This window comes from Bos indicus, chromosome 9, assembly GCF_029378745.1.
Source record: "Bos indicus isolate NIAB-ARS_2022 breed Sahiwal x Tharparkar chromosome 9, NIAB-ARS_B.indTharparkar_mat_pri_1.0, whole genome shotgun sequence".
Lineage (NCBI taxonomy): Eukaryota > Metazoa > Chordata > Mammalia > Artiodactyla > Bovidae > Bos > Bos indicus.
In genome coordinates this window covers 81086401-81099032 of record NC_091768.1, presented here as the reverse complement: position 1 = coordinate 81099032, position 12632 = coordinate 81086401, and the positions used below count along the sequence as shown (strand labels likewise).

The following is a 12632-nucleotide window of genomic DNA, read 5'->3' as shown; positions in this document are numbered from 1 at the left end:
GCAGTAGTTTGAGCATTCTTTGGCATTGCCTTTCTTTGGGATTGGAATGAAAACTGACCATTTCCAGTCCTGTGGCCACTGCTGAATTTTCCAAATGTGCTGGCATATTGAGTGTAGCACTTTCACAGCATCATCTTTTAGGATTTGAAATTACATCATTATATTCTGACAAATTTTGAAAAGAAGTATGTGTTCTCTTTACTTTGACATCTGCTTTTGTCTGTTTTGTTTTGTTTTTTTTTTTAATATATTCTAGGCATAGATTCCCTAGCAGTTGGCTTCAGGCCTAACCTGGCCTTAGAAGAGACATTACAATTCATTTTCTACCTTCTTCTGTTTAGCTATATGTTATATGTTGAAAGAACATAAAACAACATAAATGATGCTACTGAAAATATATTTAATATAATGATGATATGATTCATTTCTTTCTGTCCTAGTTACCCATACAAAGAACTACATATATACTAGAACAATGAATTATTTCTGTTTGGCAGGAAATGTTATTTTTTTAAACAAGTAAGTTTAAGTATCGATTGCTTGTTAGAAAAATGAAACTTGAAAACCAGTGTAATCTCCAAAAAACAGCAAAAATGCTATGGGACATATAATAGCTGTTAAGTATTAACTCGATAAAACCATATTTTACTAAAATATTTTATTGTAATAAGATTCACTATGCTCAAAATCAATACAAAGTAAGTTATAATTATTTACATACAAATAAGTGAAACTATGTACAGTAGTTAATAATAGCTGAGTAAACAGCATCAACACAACGTCCACCTCTAAATCAGTATGTAGTTTCCTAAGGATTGTTAACAACAGTAAAGAAAAAAATTGCTGATCATAGTTGTTCCTTCTTATTTCTGGCCGTGCTATGGCATGCAGGCGGAGAAGGCAGTGGCATCCCACTCCAGTATTCTTGCCTGGAAAATCCCATGGATGGAGGAGCCTGGTGGGCTGCAGTCCATGGGGTCGCTAGGAGTCGGACACGACTGAGCGACTTCACTTTCACTTTTCACTTTCATGCATTGGAGAAGGAAATGGCAACCCACTCCAGTGTTCTTGCCTGGAGAATCCCAGGGTCGGGGGAGCCTGGTGGGCTGCTGTCTATGGGGTCGCACAGGGTTGGACACGACTGAAGTGACTTAGCATGGCATGCAGGATCTTAGATTCCCCGGCTAGGGAACAGGGATTAAACCCCTGCATCCTGCAGGGGGAGCATGGAGCCTTAACCACCGGACCACCAGGGAAGTCCTAATCCTAGTTGTTAAATTAACTGATTTCTATTAAAAAAGAAAGTTCTCAACCAGGTATATTTAAGACAAAGTATCCCTTTGAAGATTAACTGGAGAAAAGTCTGATTCTCTCCTGTATACTGCAGTCTGGTGAACTTTAAGATTAAACAGCATTTTTTTCCAAACTTTATATCTACTTCCCAAACAGATTTTACCTCAGTATTAATGTCAAAGTATAAAGTATTTACATTATTTGACTTGGAACTAATATCCATGATGTAACAAACTATTAACAATTCTGATATTTGCACTGTATACACTCAAGATATGCCCACAAAAACCAGTCTGTTGATGGCTTTAAAAAAATATATTAAGATGCCAAATAAATCTATTTTGTTATGAAGACTTTAAGAATATATTTTTATTAGACATTATGGTAACAAATCATTACCCTATATATAGTTGATTTATTTGGTGCATTTTTTAAAAAAAGTAACTGAATTCCATTGTAGCTATTCTTGAAGGAAAAAAAAAAATCATTTCTCCAGTTGTTGAGGAGTACTAAAAGCCTCGTACACATTAGCAGCAAAATCTTTCACTTGCTCCATCATTAACAGATCCTAGCAAAGATGAGAATAAAATATTACAGTCTGTAAAAAGAACAGATAATCTGAATTCATTTCTGCAATCAAGCAACAAATTTGGCTCAAAGTTTTGTGGCATTAAGGTCAAAAAGAAAACCATTTAATGAAAGTAGTTTCTTTTATAATAAATTCCTGGAGATATTTATTAAGTTCTTGTATGAGAGACAGTGGGTATGATAAGTATTCAAGTGTGGCTTGTCAAGATGAACCGCTTACTGATGAAGGCAGAGACTTTTATGAAAATGGACAAAGATAAAGTATAAATGCCACAACTTACAACTTTCCCCCCTCACACTAAGAAGATCCAAAATAGTCTTTCTGTGTGTGTGTGTCAAATGCTGGATGAGTATCTGCTGAATAAATGATTACAACAATATACACACACATACATAACCAACCACACATATATACCTGAGAACAGGGATTCTCACGGGATTTGTTCATGGTGACTTCCCTGGTGGCTCAGAGGTTAAAGCGTCTGCCCGCAATGTGGGAGATCTGGGTCAATCCCTGGGTCGGGAAGACCCCCTGGAGAAGGAAATGGCAACCCACTCCAGTATTCTTGCCTGAAGAATCCCATGGACGGAGGAGCCTGGTGTGCTACAGTCCACGGTGTCACAAAGAGTCAGACATGACTGAGCGACTTCACTTTCACTTTCAGTGTGGATAAAGAAAAAATTACATCTTTTTTTCCTTAACCTTTAACTGAAATCTAGCATTTCTTTCAGCTGTGTATGTAAGCAACAAACTGACAGGGGAACCTGTGAGGTGGCCTTTAGCACAATTCAGACATTTTTATATCATATGCTAGGTAAGTTGCGGAAGTTACATGAACTGTCATTTTAAAAAGTATTTTGAAACTGTATTTAGTTGGTTTTTATTAAAACCTACATATTTTACAATATACACTTATAGGCATTATTCTGAGGTGTCCATAGGCTTCCCCAGAGAGTGAAAGGATCCATGGCAACAGAAACCATTATGTGGTTTATGATGCCCAGTGAGCAGCAGAGAAACAGGAAGTGAACCTATCCATGATGTTCTCTCTTAAGCATCAGAAAATCCAACTAAGCTTAGCAAGTCTTCATCTTACAAATTCATAGTTAAATTCTCTGAATACCACATAGTACTTTAACCCACAGAAATCATAATTTAAAAAATTGGTGGAAGTCTTGTCAATTAATGGTCTAGTATATAAACCAACTACATCCAGTGATACTAAGAAAATTTATTAATACTAAGCATTAGTATCAGTAATGTTTGTATCTTTTATTTTTATTCTCAATTATAGACTTTAATATAGTATGTAAATTACTTAAGCACCAAAGCTGGTGTTGTTTTAAGTGTGTGTTAGTCACTCAGTCATGTCTGACTCTTTGCAATCCAAAGGACTGTGGCCTGCCAGCCTTCTCTGTCTGTGGAATTCTCCAGGCAAGAATACTAGAGTGGGTAGCCATGCCTTCCTCCAGGGGATCTTCCCAACCCAGGATTGAACCCAGATCTGCAACATTGCAGGCAGATTCTTTACCAGGCAAGTCACCAAGGAAGCCAAAGAATACTGGAGTGGGTAGCCTATCCCTTCTCCCGGGGATCTTCCTGAATCAGGGGTTGAACTTGTCTCTTGCACTGCAGGCAGATTCGTTACCATCTGAGCCATCAGGGAAGCCCTGGTGTATATATTATGTTACTCATCAAGATGAACAGCTTACTGATGAAGCCAGAGATTTTTATAAAAATGGAGAAAGGTAAAGTTAAGGTTTAAATGCCAGAAGTTACAACTATCTTTTTTCTTACACTAATATGCACATAAAAATTAAAAGAAAAAATATTTAAAACTTAAGTGTTCAAAAAATTTTGAGCTAAAATTAAACTTAAATTAAGTCACATGTGAAGGACAAGCCAATGACTCTATACAAGAGAAAGGAAGAATTACAACCCATAGCCTCATGGCTCTTCATGTTCTCAAGCAGAAAACGAGAGATACTCTAATTTGAGATAAATATTACTGAGAAGATACTATCTTTACACTTAGGCCTAGAGTCTTTCTCTTCTCACTGCACATTATGGCAGTAGTTTGGAATTGAGGTGTATTTTGAGTAATTTATTGCTGGTTATACAGTTTCCAAGTTTGCAAATAACTTGGAAAAAAAGTTTGGATTCAAAGCTGTTCTTTTAGTAAAATCAGTCTTATTCAATGTATTCTATTATAAAATGCTTTCCTAAGAAAGGAGATGGATTTATAGGGAGACAAGTGAAAAATTTAAATAACCTACTGAGGATGCAGCTTTTAATGAACAGATTATTGGTGCACTATTAACAGTTATACTTATTAACTATTTAAATGCTTTACTTTCCTATAAAAATGTTTCATTTTTCCTCAAAATCTGAGGGACTGGTTCACTGATTTGCCTCAAGGCACAGCTTAATGCAAAATATTAACACTGTAAATTCAACTGACCACTAGAATATATCTGGACTAAAATGCAGTCTGTCTAACACGTGTTGTACTATAACATGGAGAAAGGTATTCCTAGCCTCATAAAAGTGCCATGATATTATACTCTCATGGGGCACTCTACTATACTCTACATGTGGCTTCAAGTTTTTGGTTTCTTTGAACAAGTATCATAGAAGAGAAATGTAATTTTATGTTAGACAAACAGGATCATAACCAAAAGTACAGTCTGTTTTTAATAATAACCCAAGCTCTCCTCTTACCTGAACAAAATGACTAGGTGTTTCACTGCAAACGGAGTGGATCTGTCCATTTATTATGGGAATTATCTTAGCTAAAGGCAGGCTGACACTGGAAAGACTGAAAAATCATCATAGTAATAATTATTTTCTGAAATTATCTTATAGGAATTTAATGTTTAATTATAAAAGAAATAGCCATTGAAAAGTACTTACAGAAATATTTTAGTAAGAAAATAAAGACCAAACATAATTTTACCATCTAGAAATAACAATTATAATTGACATCATAGTTAATTTCTTCCAGTAATTTTTTTATACATATCTATCGTTTTTGAGTGTTTTTAACACCCAGCTATAACCTCCCAAGCAACAGTTTTGCATTTTTACTCACATGCTATAATCATTCTTTCCATCTCATTAAAAGTTCTTCCAAAGTATCTATTTTTCAATTACTATATAGTAATCCATCCTCTAGCTGTGACAACTTATATCATCAGCTCCCTATGGTTGGGCACTGAGTTTTTGTCTAATTTTCCTTAATATAAATAACTTTGTATTTACAGTAAATTACTGAGTTGAAGGGTATGAATGCTTTTAAGCTTTAAAATGCATATTACCAAATTCCCTCTGCTTCTCTAACAGTATGAGAGGATACCTGCTCTATCATGACTCCTTTCTACATCAAGCATTTCTTTACTCTTCATATATCTGATAGCTAAAAATGATTATCTCACAGTTTTGGTCTGTATTTCTCTTAATTACTAGCAATGTCAAATAGTTAAGTATAGTAAACCCTTGAGTCCTACAGGAGTGATCATGAGTACTACAGGAATTAAGAAAAGATTGAAATGGCTGATACAACTGCAACATAATTTTTATAATTCTCTAGTGTACAAGATCAAGTATTTATTTTATATAAAAATTCTTATCACTATTCAGTAAATAACTAATACTTTTGGTAGATAGAGATTGTAGTGAAATTTTGTTGACTGGAGCACCTTAATTTAGAGAACTTACTGAGGCTGAATTTTTTTTGAGAATTTAAAGAATTGCTAAAAGATTTTAGGATGACATTTAAATTGCTTCAGAAAATAAACTTTATGACCCTAAGCATTCCAAATCCTCAAATGTTAACTGCAAATTATTCCTTTTTGTATAATAAAGAGTGGTCCCAGAGAACTGGGCAAATAAACTCTTGCTCTATGTATCTGAGAATTAAAGCAGGCATTGCACATACATACTGCATATCAGTTACTGTTATCCCTCATTTTAACAGATAAGTCTACAGTCAGTTAACATTGATTTAGTACCTATTATTTTCTGAATTTAATACAAAAAAACTGCAAAACAGTGTAAATCCTAATAGATTTAAGGTGCTTATGCTGGGATTATAATAAAACCATAAGCTATCTTTTGGCAGAGTGTAGTAATTATGATTAAAATCATCTGTACTATCTAAACATTCCTAATCCTACAAAAAGGGCTACAGAACTAGGAGATAATTCATCAAATGGGAATCTAGAACAAGAATGCCTGGTTGAATTATGAAGGCCAATTATAGCTTATAGTACTGGAATAATGTAAGAGAAAACGTTAAAACTTAAATAACATTTTCACAGTTTTGTATTCTAAAGCGTTAAATTAAAAAAGCCTCAGTAATTGAAACTGGCCTATGGAAAAGTAGTTTCACAAGTTAAGTACTACTGTATAATGGCAAAATTTTAAAAGAAATAAACATTTAAATACTGAATACTGAAAGAGCTCCTCCTAATGAAGGAGTCATTGGCTTAACAGAGTTTAATTTGTTGAAAAAATAAACATTCACATTTGTCTCTGAGATTTTTTTTTTGTTACCTGGAACAAAAAATACATACCAAAAAGCACTGTTTTATCAGAATAGTCACTAGACTGGTAACATTCTTACATGTCTTCTTACCTATTTATGGAGTTACCATGTTGCAGGTCTTGTTCAGTAGGTCGAAAGAACTCAGCCATGTTGTCTAGCAGTCTACTGAATCCTCGGCTGAGACAGGTATTCAAAACTGTACTAAAATCTGGACTACATAAAACAAGAAGATAAATTACTTTTTAGATTTTCAATGGAAAAGGGCAAAAATTTAGTAACAATGTGGCTACCTTTGACAGCCACCACCATTTCTAGTCACAATTTTATAAACTAAAACAATATAAAAATATATCAAGGAGCCAATCTTAAAAGTTAAGCATAAAAAGAGAGCTAATTATGTAACGCAACGCAGTGAGGATATTTGCTCATTTTGCTAGATTTTCTTACATTATGTGGTACTTCATAAATGTACTTTTATAAATATTAGTAATCATTACTTCTCTTGAGGAAACTCTTAACGAGGAAAGTCTATCATATCATCCTAGTGAGACAGAATATTTTGTTAATGTGTTCGGATGAGGAACCGGACACTTGATGCACGAAGAAATTTATCCTAAGGTATGTTACTAGTAAATATAGGAGGCAGAATTTGAACCCAGGCCTTTCTGATCTTAAAGTTCAAATTCTTTTTGTTACATTATTACCTCACAGAAACTCTTTGATATGAAGAGTAATATATATGCTATCAGAGTTAGAAACTGCCTAGTTGAACAGATTAGTTCTGTCTCTGATGTGTAGAAATCACAATTCAATGCATGGCAGTGGGGAGCTAGGGCTATAAATTTGGTAATTATTAACATATAAACAGTAAAGTAATGGGAGTAAATAAAATTGCTTGGGGCAGTTGAGGATGAAAAAAGAACAAATACCTGGGAAACATTAGTATTTAAAGGAAAGACAGGCATAAAGGAACCTAAGAAGAAATGATCTGAGAACTGGGGAAAAAATTGGGAGACTGTCAAGGCAGCCGTAAGAGAAAGAATTTCAAGAAAACCTTGATCAACAGCGTTAATTATCAAAGAAAAGGTCAAGAAAGATGAACACTACAGGCTGACTGAATTTGACAAAAGAACACTGATGACCTTCTAGAGTTTCATGAAGTGATTTGAATAAGAAAAGAAGTGGAGATTGATATTGTAGAAAGTCAAGGGACTAGAACTTGATGAATTCAGATAATAGCTGAATTAACCTAAAAATTTGCTGATTTTCTTCAAGATCATGAAAAAATATTATAAACGGAGGATATAATCTGCCCAGAAAACAAAACTAGAGAAAATGATCTTAAATTATCTTTAATTAAAAAAAAACAACGGATACTTTAATCACTTAAGATAAAGCAGATGAACTGGTATTACCACTAAGATTTCACAATGATAAAACTACCTCAAAGAGTGTAAGTGGCTCAACCAAGGTTGACCAGCTGATAAACAGCAGAGCCAACCTTGAATCTAGTTCCTCTCATCTTCTAATACATAATCTGGGGCTTTTCCCATTTGTAACATTCTGGCTCTCTTCTGGGTAATTTTTAAAAGTTAATACTCTATTGAAGGCAGATGTGAATTTTTATCACTCAAAGATTTAGTAACATTAGAGTCGAACCTGAAAGGGTTAGGGGAAGTAGTTCTCATAACTGAGTATGTGTGTGCATACACAGCACGTGTGCACATGTGTGTATACCTGAGGACTAGCTAGAGCTGGCTAGCTCTGGCTGGCAAGAGCACCTCTTCCCAAGTCAGCACTGAGTGACATCAGGTTGGGAGTCAGCAGAGTCAGCACTGCTGTGGCTACAATTTTAGTTTTCTTTTTTTTTTCTTTACAGGGCTAGTTGTTAAACATATACCAGAATACACTGGGCATATAAGAATCACCGTTTAAAGCTTTCCTCAAAATATAAATGCTAACTATCTTCCAGTCCCTTAACTAGTATATCAGAATCTCTAGGCTAGGAAAACAGGTAGGGGCAATCCTGGGTATCTTGAAAAAAAATCTCTGCTTACCTCCCTACCCTAATAAGACAAGCATGAGTATAGGTAGGAAATCCTACTAAAAGCAGGGGAATATATTTAAAATTTAATTTTAACAAAATATTATGTTGAATATTTGTTCAAGAAAAACTATAACATGGTCATGAGTACATTTAAAATAGAAGCACATGTTCCTGTTACATGCAGTGTACATACCTTTCCAACATGTCTCTAGTTTCATTGAGTAGTTTAATAGTGGTAACATCTCTAGGAGAAAGTCCGCAGGCCTGTGAAATTAAAATGCTACACTTCAGGGTTTCAAATATTAGCACAGGGTTATGATGAAACAAACTCAAGAGTTCAGGAAATCTCAAAAGTCTATGTTCTATCAACAATAAAAAAAATGTTCAACTCAAAGAAACTATACAGGTTGATGTGCACAGATGAGTAGCATTTAAACACTGAGTCACAATAGGCTCTTTATAAGATCTTTATTTATCTGAAGGACATATTAACAAAGAAAAATTAGTCTTCCAGGTTGCAGAGGCCAGAGATTTTTTTTTTCTATTATTGTTAAGGCATTTTATTAGGATATGCATGTGTCTTTTCTCATCAATCTAGTTTAGTCTAAGGCTCCATGTGTTCTTCCAATCTAAGTTGTAGGTTTAAATTCAATTCAGGTAAGATTTGGTCTGTCATCCCTCTCATTACCTGTTCTTTTGAATTATTTTCTTTTTTAAGTCCACTGTTGACTTTTAAAATGTGGAAATTGCTTTATCATTCCAGAAAGCTTTAAGAATACTATTATTGCATCTCCTCAAGATTCTAATTTTTAAGTGAGTTTTCTCCTGTTTCTCTTGTTAATTCTGACAGGTCTGTTCTGTTCACTCAGTTTAGCTTCCCTCCTGTAGGGGTTCATGAGGTTCTCTTAAATGGATTACAATCTATCTCTGGAGCCTCCAGGGGAGCGGAAGGCAGGCAATGAAAAACAGGGCAATCTTGGTTCTAACAGGGCCTTTAGGCTGAGGTATGGCAAAGGGCCTCTTTAGTCTAAGGCTTCTTCAGTTGTTAAGTGAGAAAGATCCTTCTCTCAACTGCAAAGAATGGATGCAATCTGCTTACATGTTAATAAGCAGCAATTACTTTAAAAGAGGCCTATAACCTGTGCTGCTGCTGCTATGTCGCTTCAGTCGTGTCCGACTCTGTGCGACCCCACAGACGGCAGCCACCAGGCTTCCCCGTCCCCGGGATTCTCTAGGCAAGAACATCCTTGGTATTTTTATTATTCTTAATCAATGAGTAATTTAGATCACAACTGTCTGGGACACACCAGGGTATAGTGTGGCTGATACCTGTTAGAACTGGTAACACCATGGCTGCTAACTGTTAGAACTGGCCTTCTTTGTTTCCCAACTGGATGACTACAACCTCCTTCAGTGCACTCTGATACTGTCATCACTGATTTATCTTAAAAAGCAAACATGATTGTGGTACTGACCTGATCAAAATTCACCTTTGTCTAGAACTGAAGTTTAGACCCTTTATCTTGGCATACAAAGCTCTTTATGATACTGTCCCCAACTACCAGCTTTATCTTCTGTTACTTGATCTCATACAAATATGCGTTAGCCACTGGAACTGAATTTGTCTTCTGAATTCCCCAGGTTTACTGAACATGCTTATTCATTTTATATCCCAATCATACATCATACTGTCACATAACTAATATTCAATAAAATCTTGTGGAATATCTAAAATGCTTTCTAACTAGAAATCAATCACATTTATAGTTTGTTTTCTAAATTAGTGAGGTTTTATTTAAATTATTGAAATATATGTCTTTCAATCACTTACCTTTCAAGAGACTCAGAAATATAAATTTTAAGACATAATTAAAAAACATTAAAAACAGAGTAACTGGTTTGCTTAAATAGTTTTGAATTAAGCACCTGAACTGCTAATGGAGTTTCTTCATCTGGCATCATATAATGGCATAATAAAGATTTGGATCCATCATTATTAATCCAAGAAGATGATTTATGCTGCTCAACGAGATCTCTGATTTCTTTCAGTTTTTGCTCCAAGTCCAAAAGGGACAAAGAATGTTTAAGAGAAACACTAGAAAAAGAGAAAGGAAACTGGGATAAGTGAAACTATACAACACGTCCTATTAATACTCTTTTCCTAACAGGTTACTACCAGAGATCCTGTTTCATCCAGTCAAACCTGAAACTGCTGACTATGAAATCATTAGAGTAGATTAAGAAATCAGCCACTGGTTTGGGGCCAAGAGAAATCTTGTTGCAGATTTCACAAGAAAATTCCCACCGTGATTAAAGACACTGCCTGTATGAACAGGAGTTAAAAGCCTCAGAGGCAGATTTTTAAAAGCAGGTCTTTTTTCTCATGACCCAAATATTTTTTGGTTTGTTTTGAAATCAATCAATACACAATGAAACATTAAAGCTTTCCCCTTAGTCAAAAGGTTGATACTGATGAAGAAAACAGATTCCACAATGTAATACCCCAGGGCTGTGTCTGTATTAGGTTAAAAGAGTTTTGCAGACCACCGTTTGTCAAGTCACTAGCTTCATTAGAACTATGTTAATTTTTCTTTTATTCATCAGAATCAGGAAGTTAGGAAAAGCCAAAGCAAAATGTCTTACCTTCCTAAAATCTTCTGCACAGCTTGTTTAATGACAGTGATCAATTCTGTCAGGCCTATAAAAAGAAAAATAAATGTAAAAGCCTTGTTTACATTTTCAATTCCTCAATAATACAAATGAATGAATTAGAATTAGTTTACAGGTCATAAATAAGAATCTTACCATCTCCAAGGAGGTGCTGAATACTTGATAAATATTGCTGTTGGACATCTGGGGGAGCAAGAACTGTCTGTACAAAATAGACATAAGGTACTCAATATTATTAATAAATAATGTTTTCATTATAACTTAAGCTGAGATTCTAGGACCTAGAACAATAGGAAATACTAGTCTTCAACATAACAAAAAGTCTAGTTTCAAAATGTGAAGAAAAATAATGGTTACAGTTTATAATCACATGAAATATAATTATTCTATATAAATTATCATGATAATATTTGGTTAAATTTTGAATCTCTTGAAAGATAAGGCAGTATCAATTTAAGTCTATTAAACTTACGGTGCCATTTTTGCCAACTGCTGCATTATCCAAATAAATATATCCACCGATTATGTTTAACTGGACTCGCAAAAGAACCACCAGCATGCAAGTACTGTACACAGCTACGATACTTCTTGTGAAACCTTTGCAGAGAAAAGAAAACCTCTTGGTACTAATTATTAAAACACAAACAAATGTGTAAAATCACAAACCATCCCTATGTTATTTTTTCATAAGACAACTTAAAATATACATTTATAATTATTTCAAGTACAAAAATGTATCAATTCAAAATATTTCATAGTTTATCTGCTTACAAAATATTTATTGTCAGTTAGGAATGATCTCTTAATTGAAACAGTAATCAATAAAGATAATAACCAATATGTTCAGTGAAGGGTTAAAGGACTGGGAAGCACTCAGTGTAGCCTCAGAACTCCGAGCTGTCCAGGGAGCTCGTTCAGAATCAGAGAAGAGGGTTGAGCATGAAGAGCTCCAGCCGTCACTGGCAGGTAAAAGAGGACAAAGGATAAGCTCATACAGGGATGGAGGAAGGTACAGAAAGACAGAGACCAGTCTTCACAGGTGCTTAGGACAGACTGTTCAAAACAGAGGTAAGGGAAAGGTGTTGACTCTTGCTGAGAGGAGGAAAATGTCCAGTGGATTTAGCAACACTACTGATCTTGTGATATCTGCTTGGATGGAGATACAGGAGTGGAAACCAGGCTCCAAGTGTGTCAGAGAGTGAATGGGAGTGCAGAAGAAAATACAGAGAATATAGAAAGCTTTCGTATTACACAAGGGAGATGAGAAAGTACAATAGTTTGAAAGGAAATATAGGGTACTACACAGGTTTATTTCATTTCCAAACAGGCAAAGCTTAAGCATGATTTGGGCTTCCCTGGTGGCTCAGCGGTAAAGAATCCACCTGCTAAGCAGCAGACACGGGTTCAATCCCTCGGTTGGGAAGATCCCCTGGAGAAGGAAATGGCAACCCACTCCAGCATTCTTGCCTGGGAAATTCCATGGACAG

At 35.1% G+C, this 12632-nt stretch overlaps 1 protein-coding gene across 3 annotated transcripts in view; it reads right to left on the bottom strand.

The window, feature by feature from the left end:
- The window catches only part of PEX3 (peroxisomal biogenesis factor 3), a 37313-nt gene that overhangs the window by 3695 nt on the left and 20986 nt on the right, over nucleotides 1–12632 (bottom strand). The window contains exons 5-12 of one of the 3 annotated variants that reach the window (XM_070796291.1): nucleotides 11618–11742; nucleotides 11281–11347; nucleotides 11119–11173; nucleotides 10402–10570; nucleotides 8669–8739; nucleotides 6519–6641; nucleotides 4604–4700; nucleotides 229–1891 (exon numbers count right to left, since the gene is read on the bottom strand). In XM_070796291.1, the coding sequence (XP_070652392.1) occupies nucleotides 1862–1891; nucleotides 4604–4700; nucleotides 6519–6641; nucleotides 8669–8739; nucleotides 10402–10570; nucleotides 11119–11173; nucleotides 11281–11347; nucleotides 11618–11742 (737 nt within the window). In that variant the 3' untranslated portion in view covers nucleotides 229–1861. Of the gene's footprint in view, nucleotides 1–228; nucleotides 1892–4603; nucleotides 4701–6518; nucleotides 6642–8668; nucleotides 8740–10401; nucleotides 10571–11118; nucleotides 11174–11280; nucleotides 11348–11617; nucleotides 11743–12632 lie in introns of those variants that run through there. The other 2 variants (XM_019967526.2, XM_070796292.1) reach the window with 2 other exon arrangements.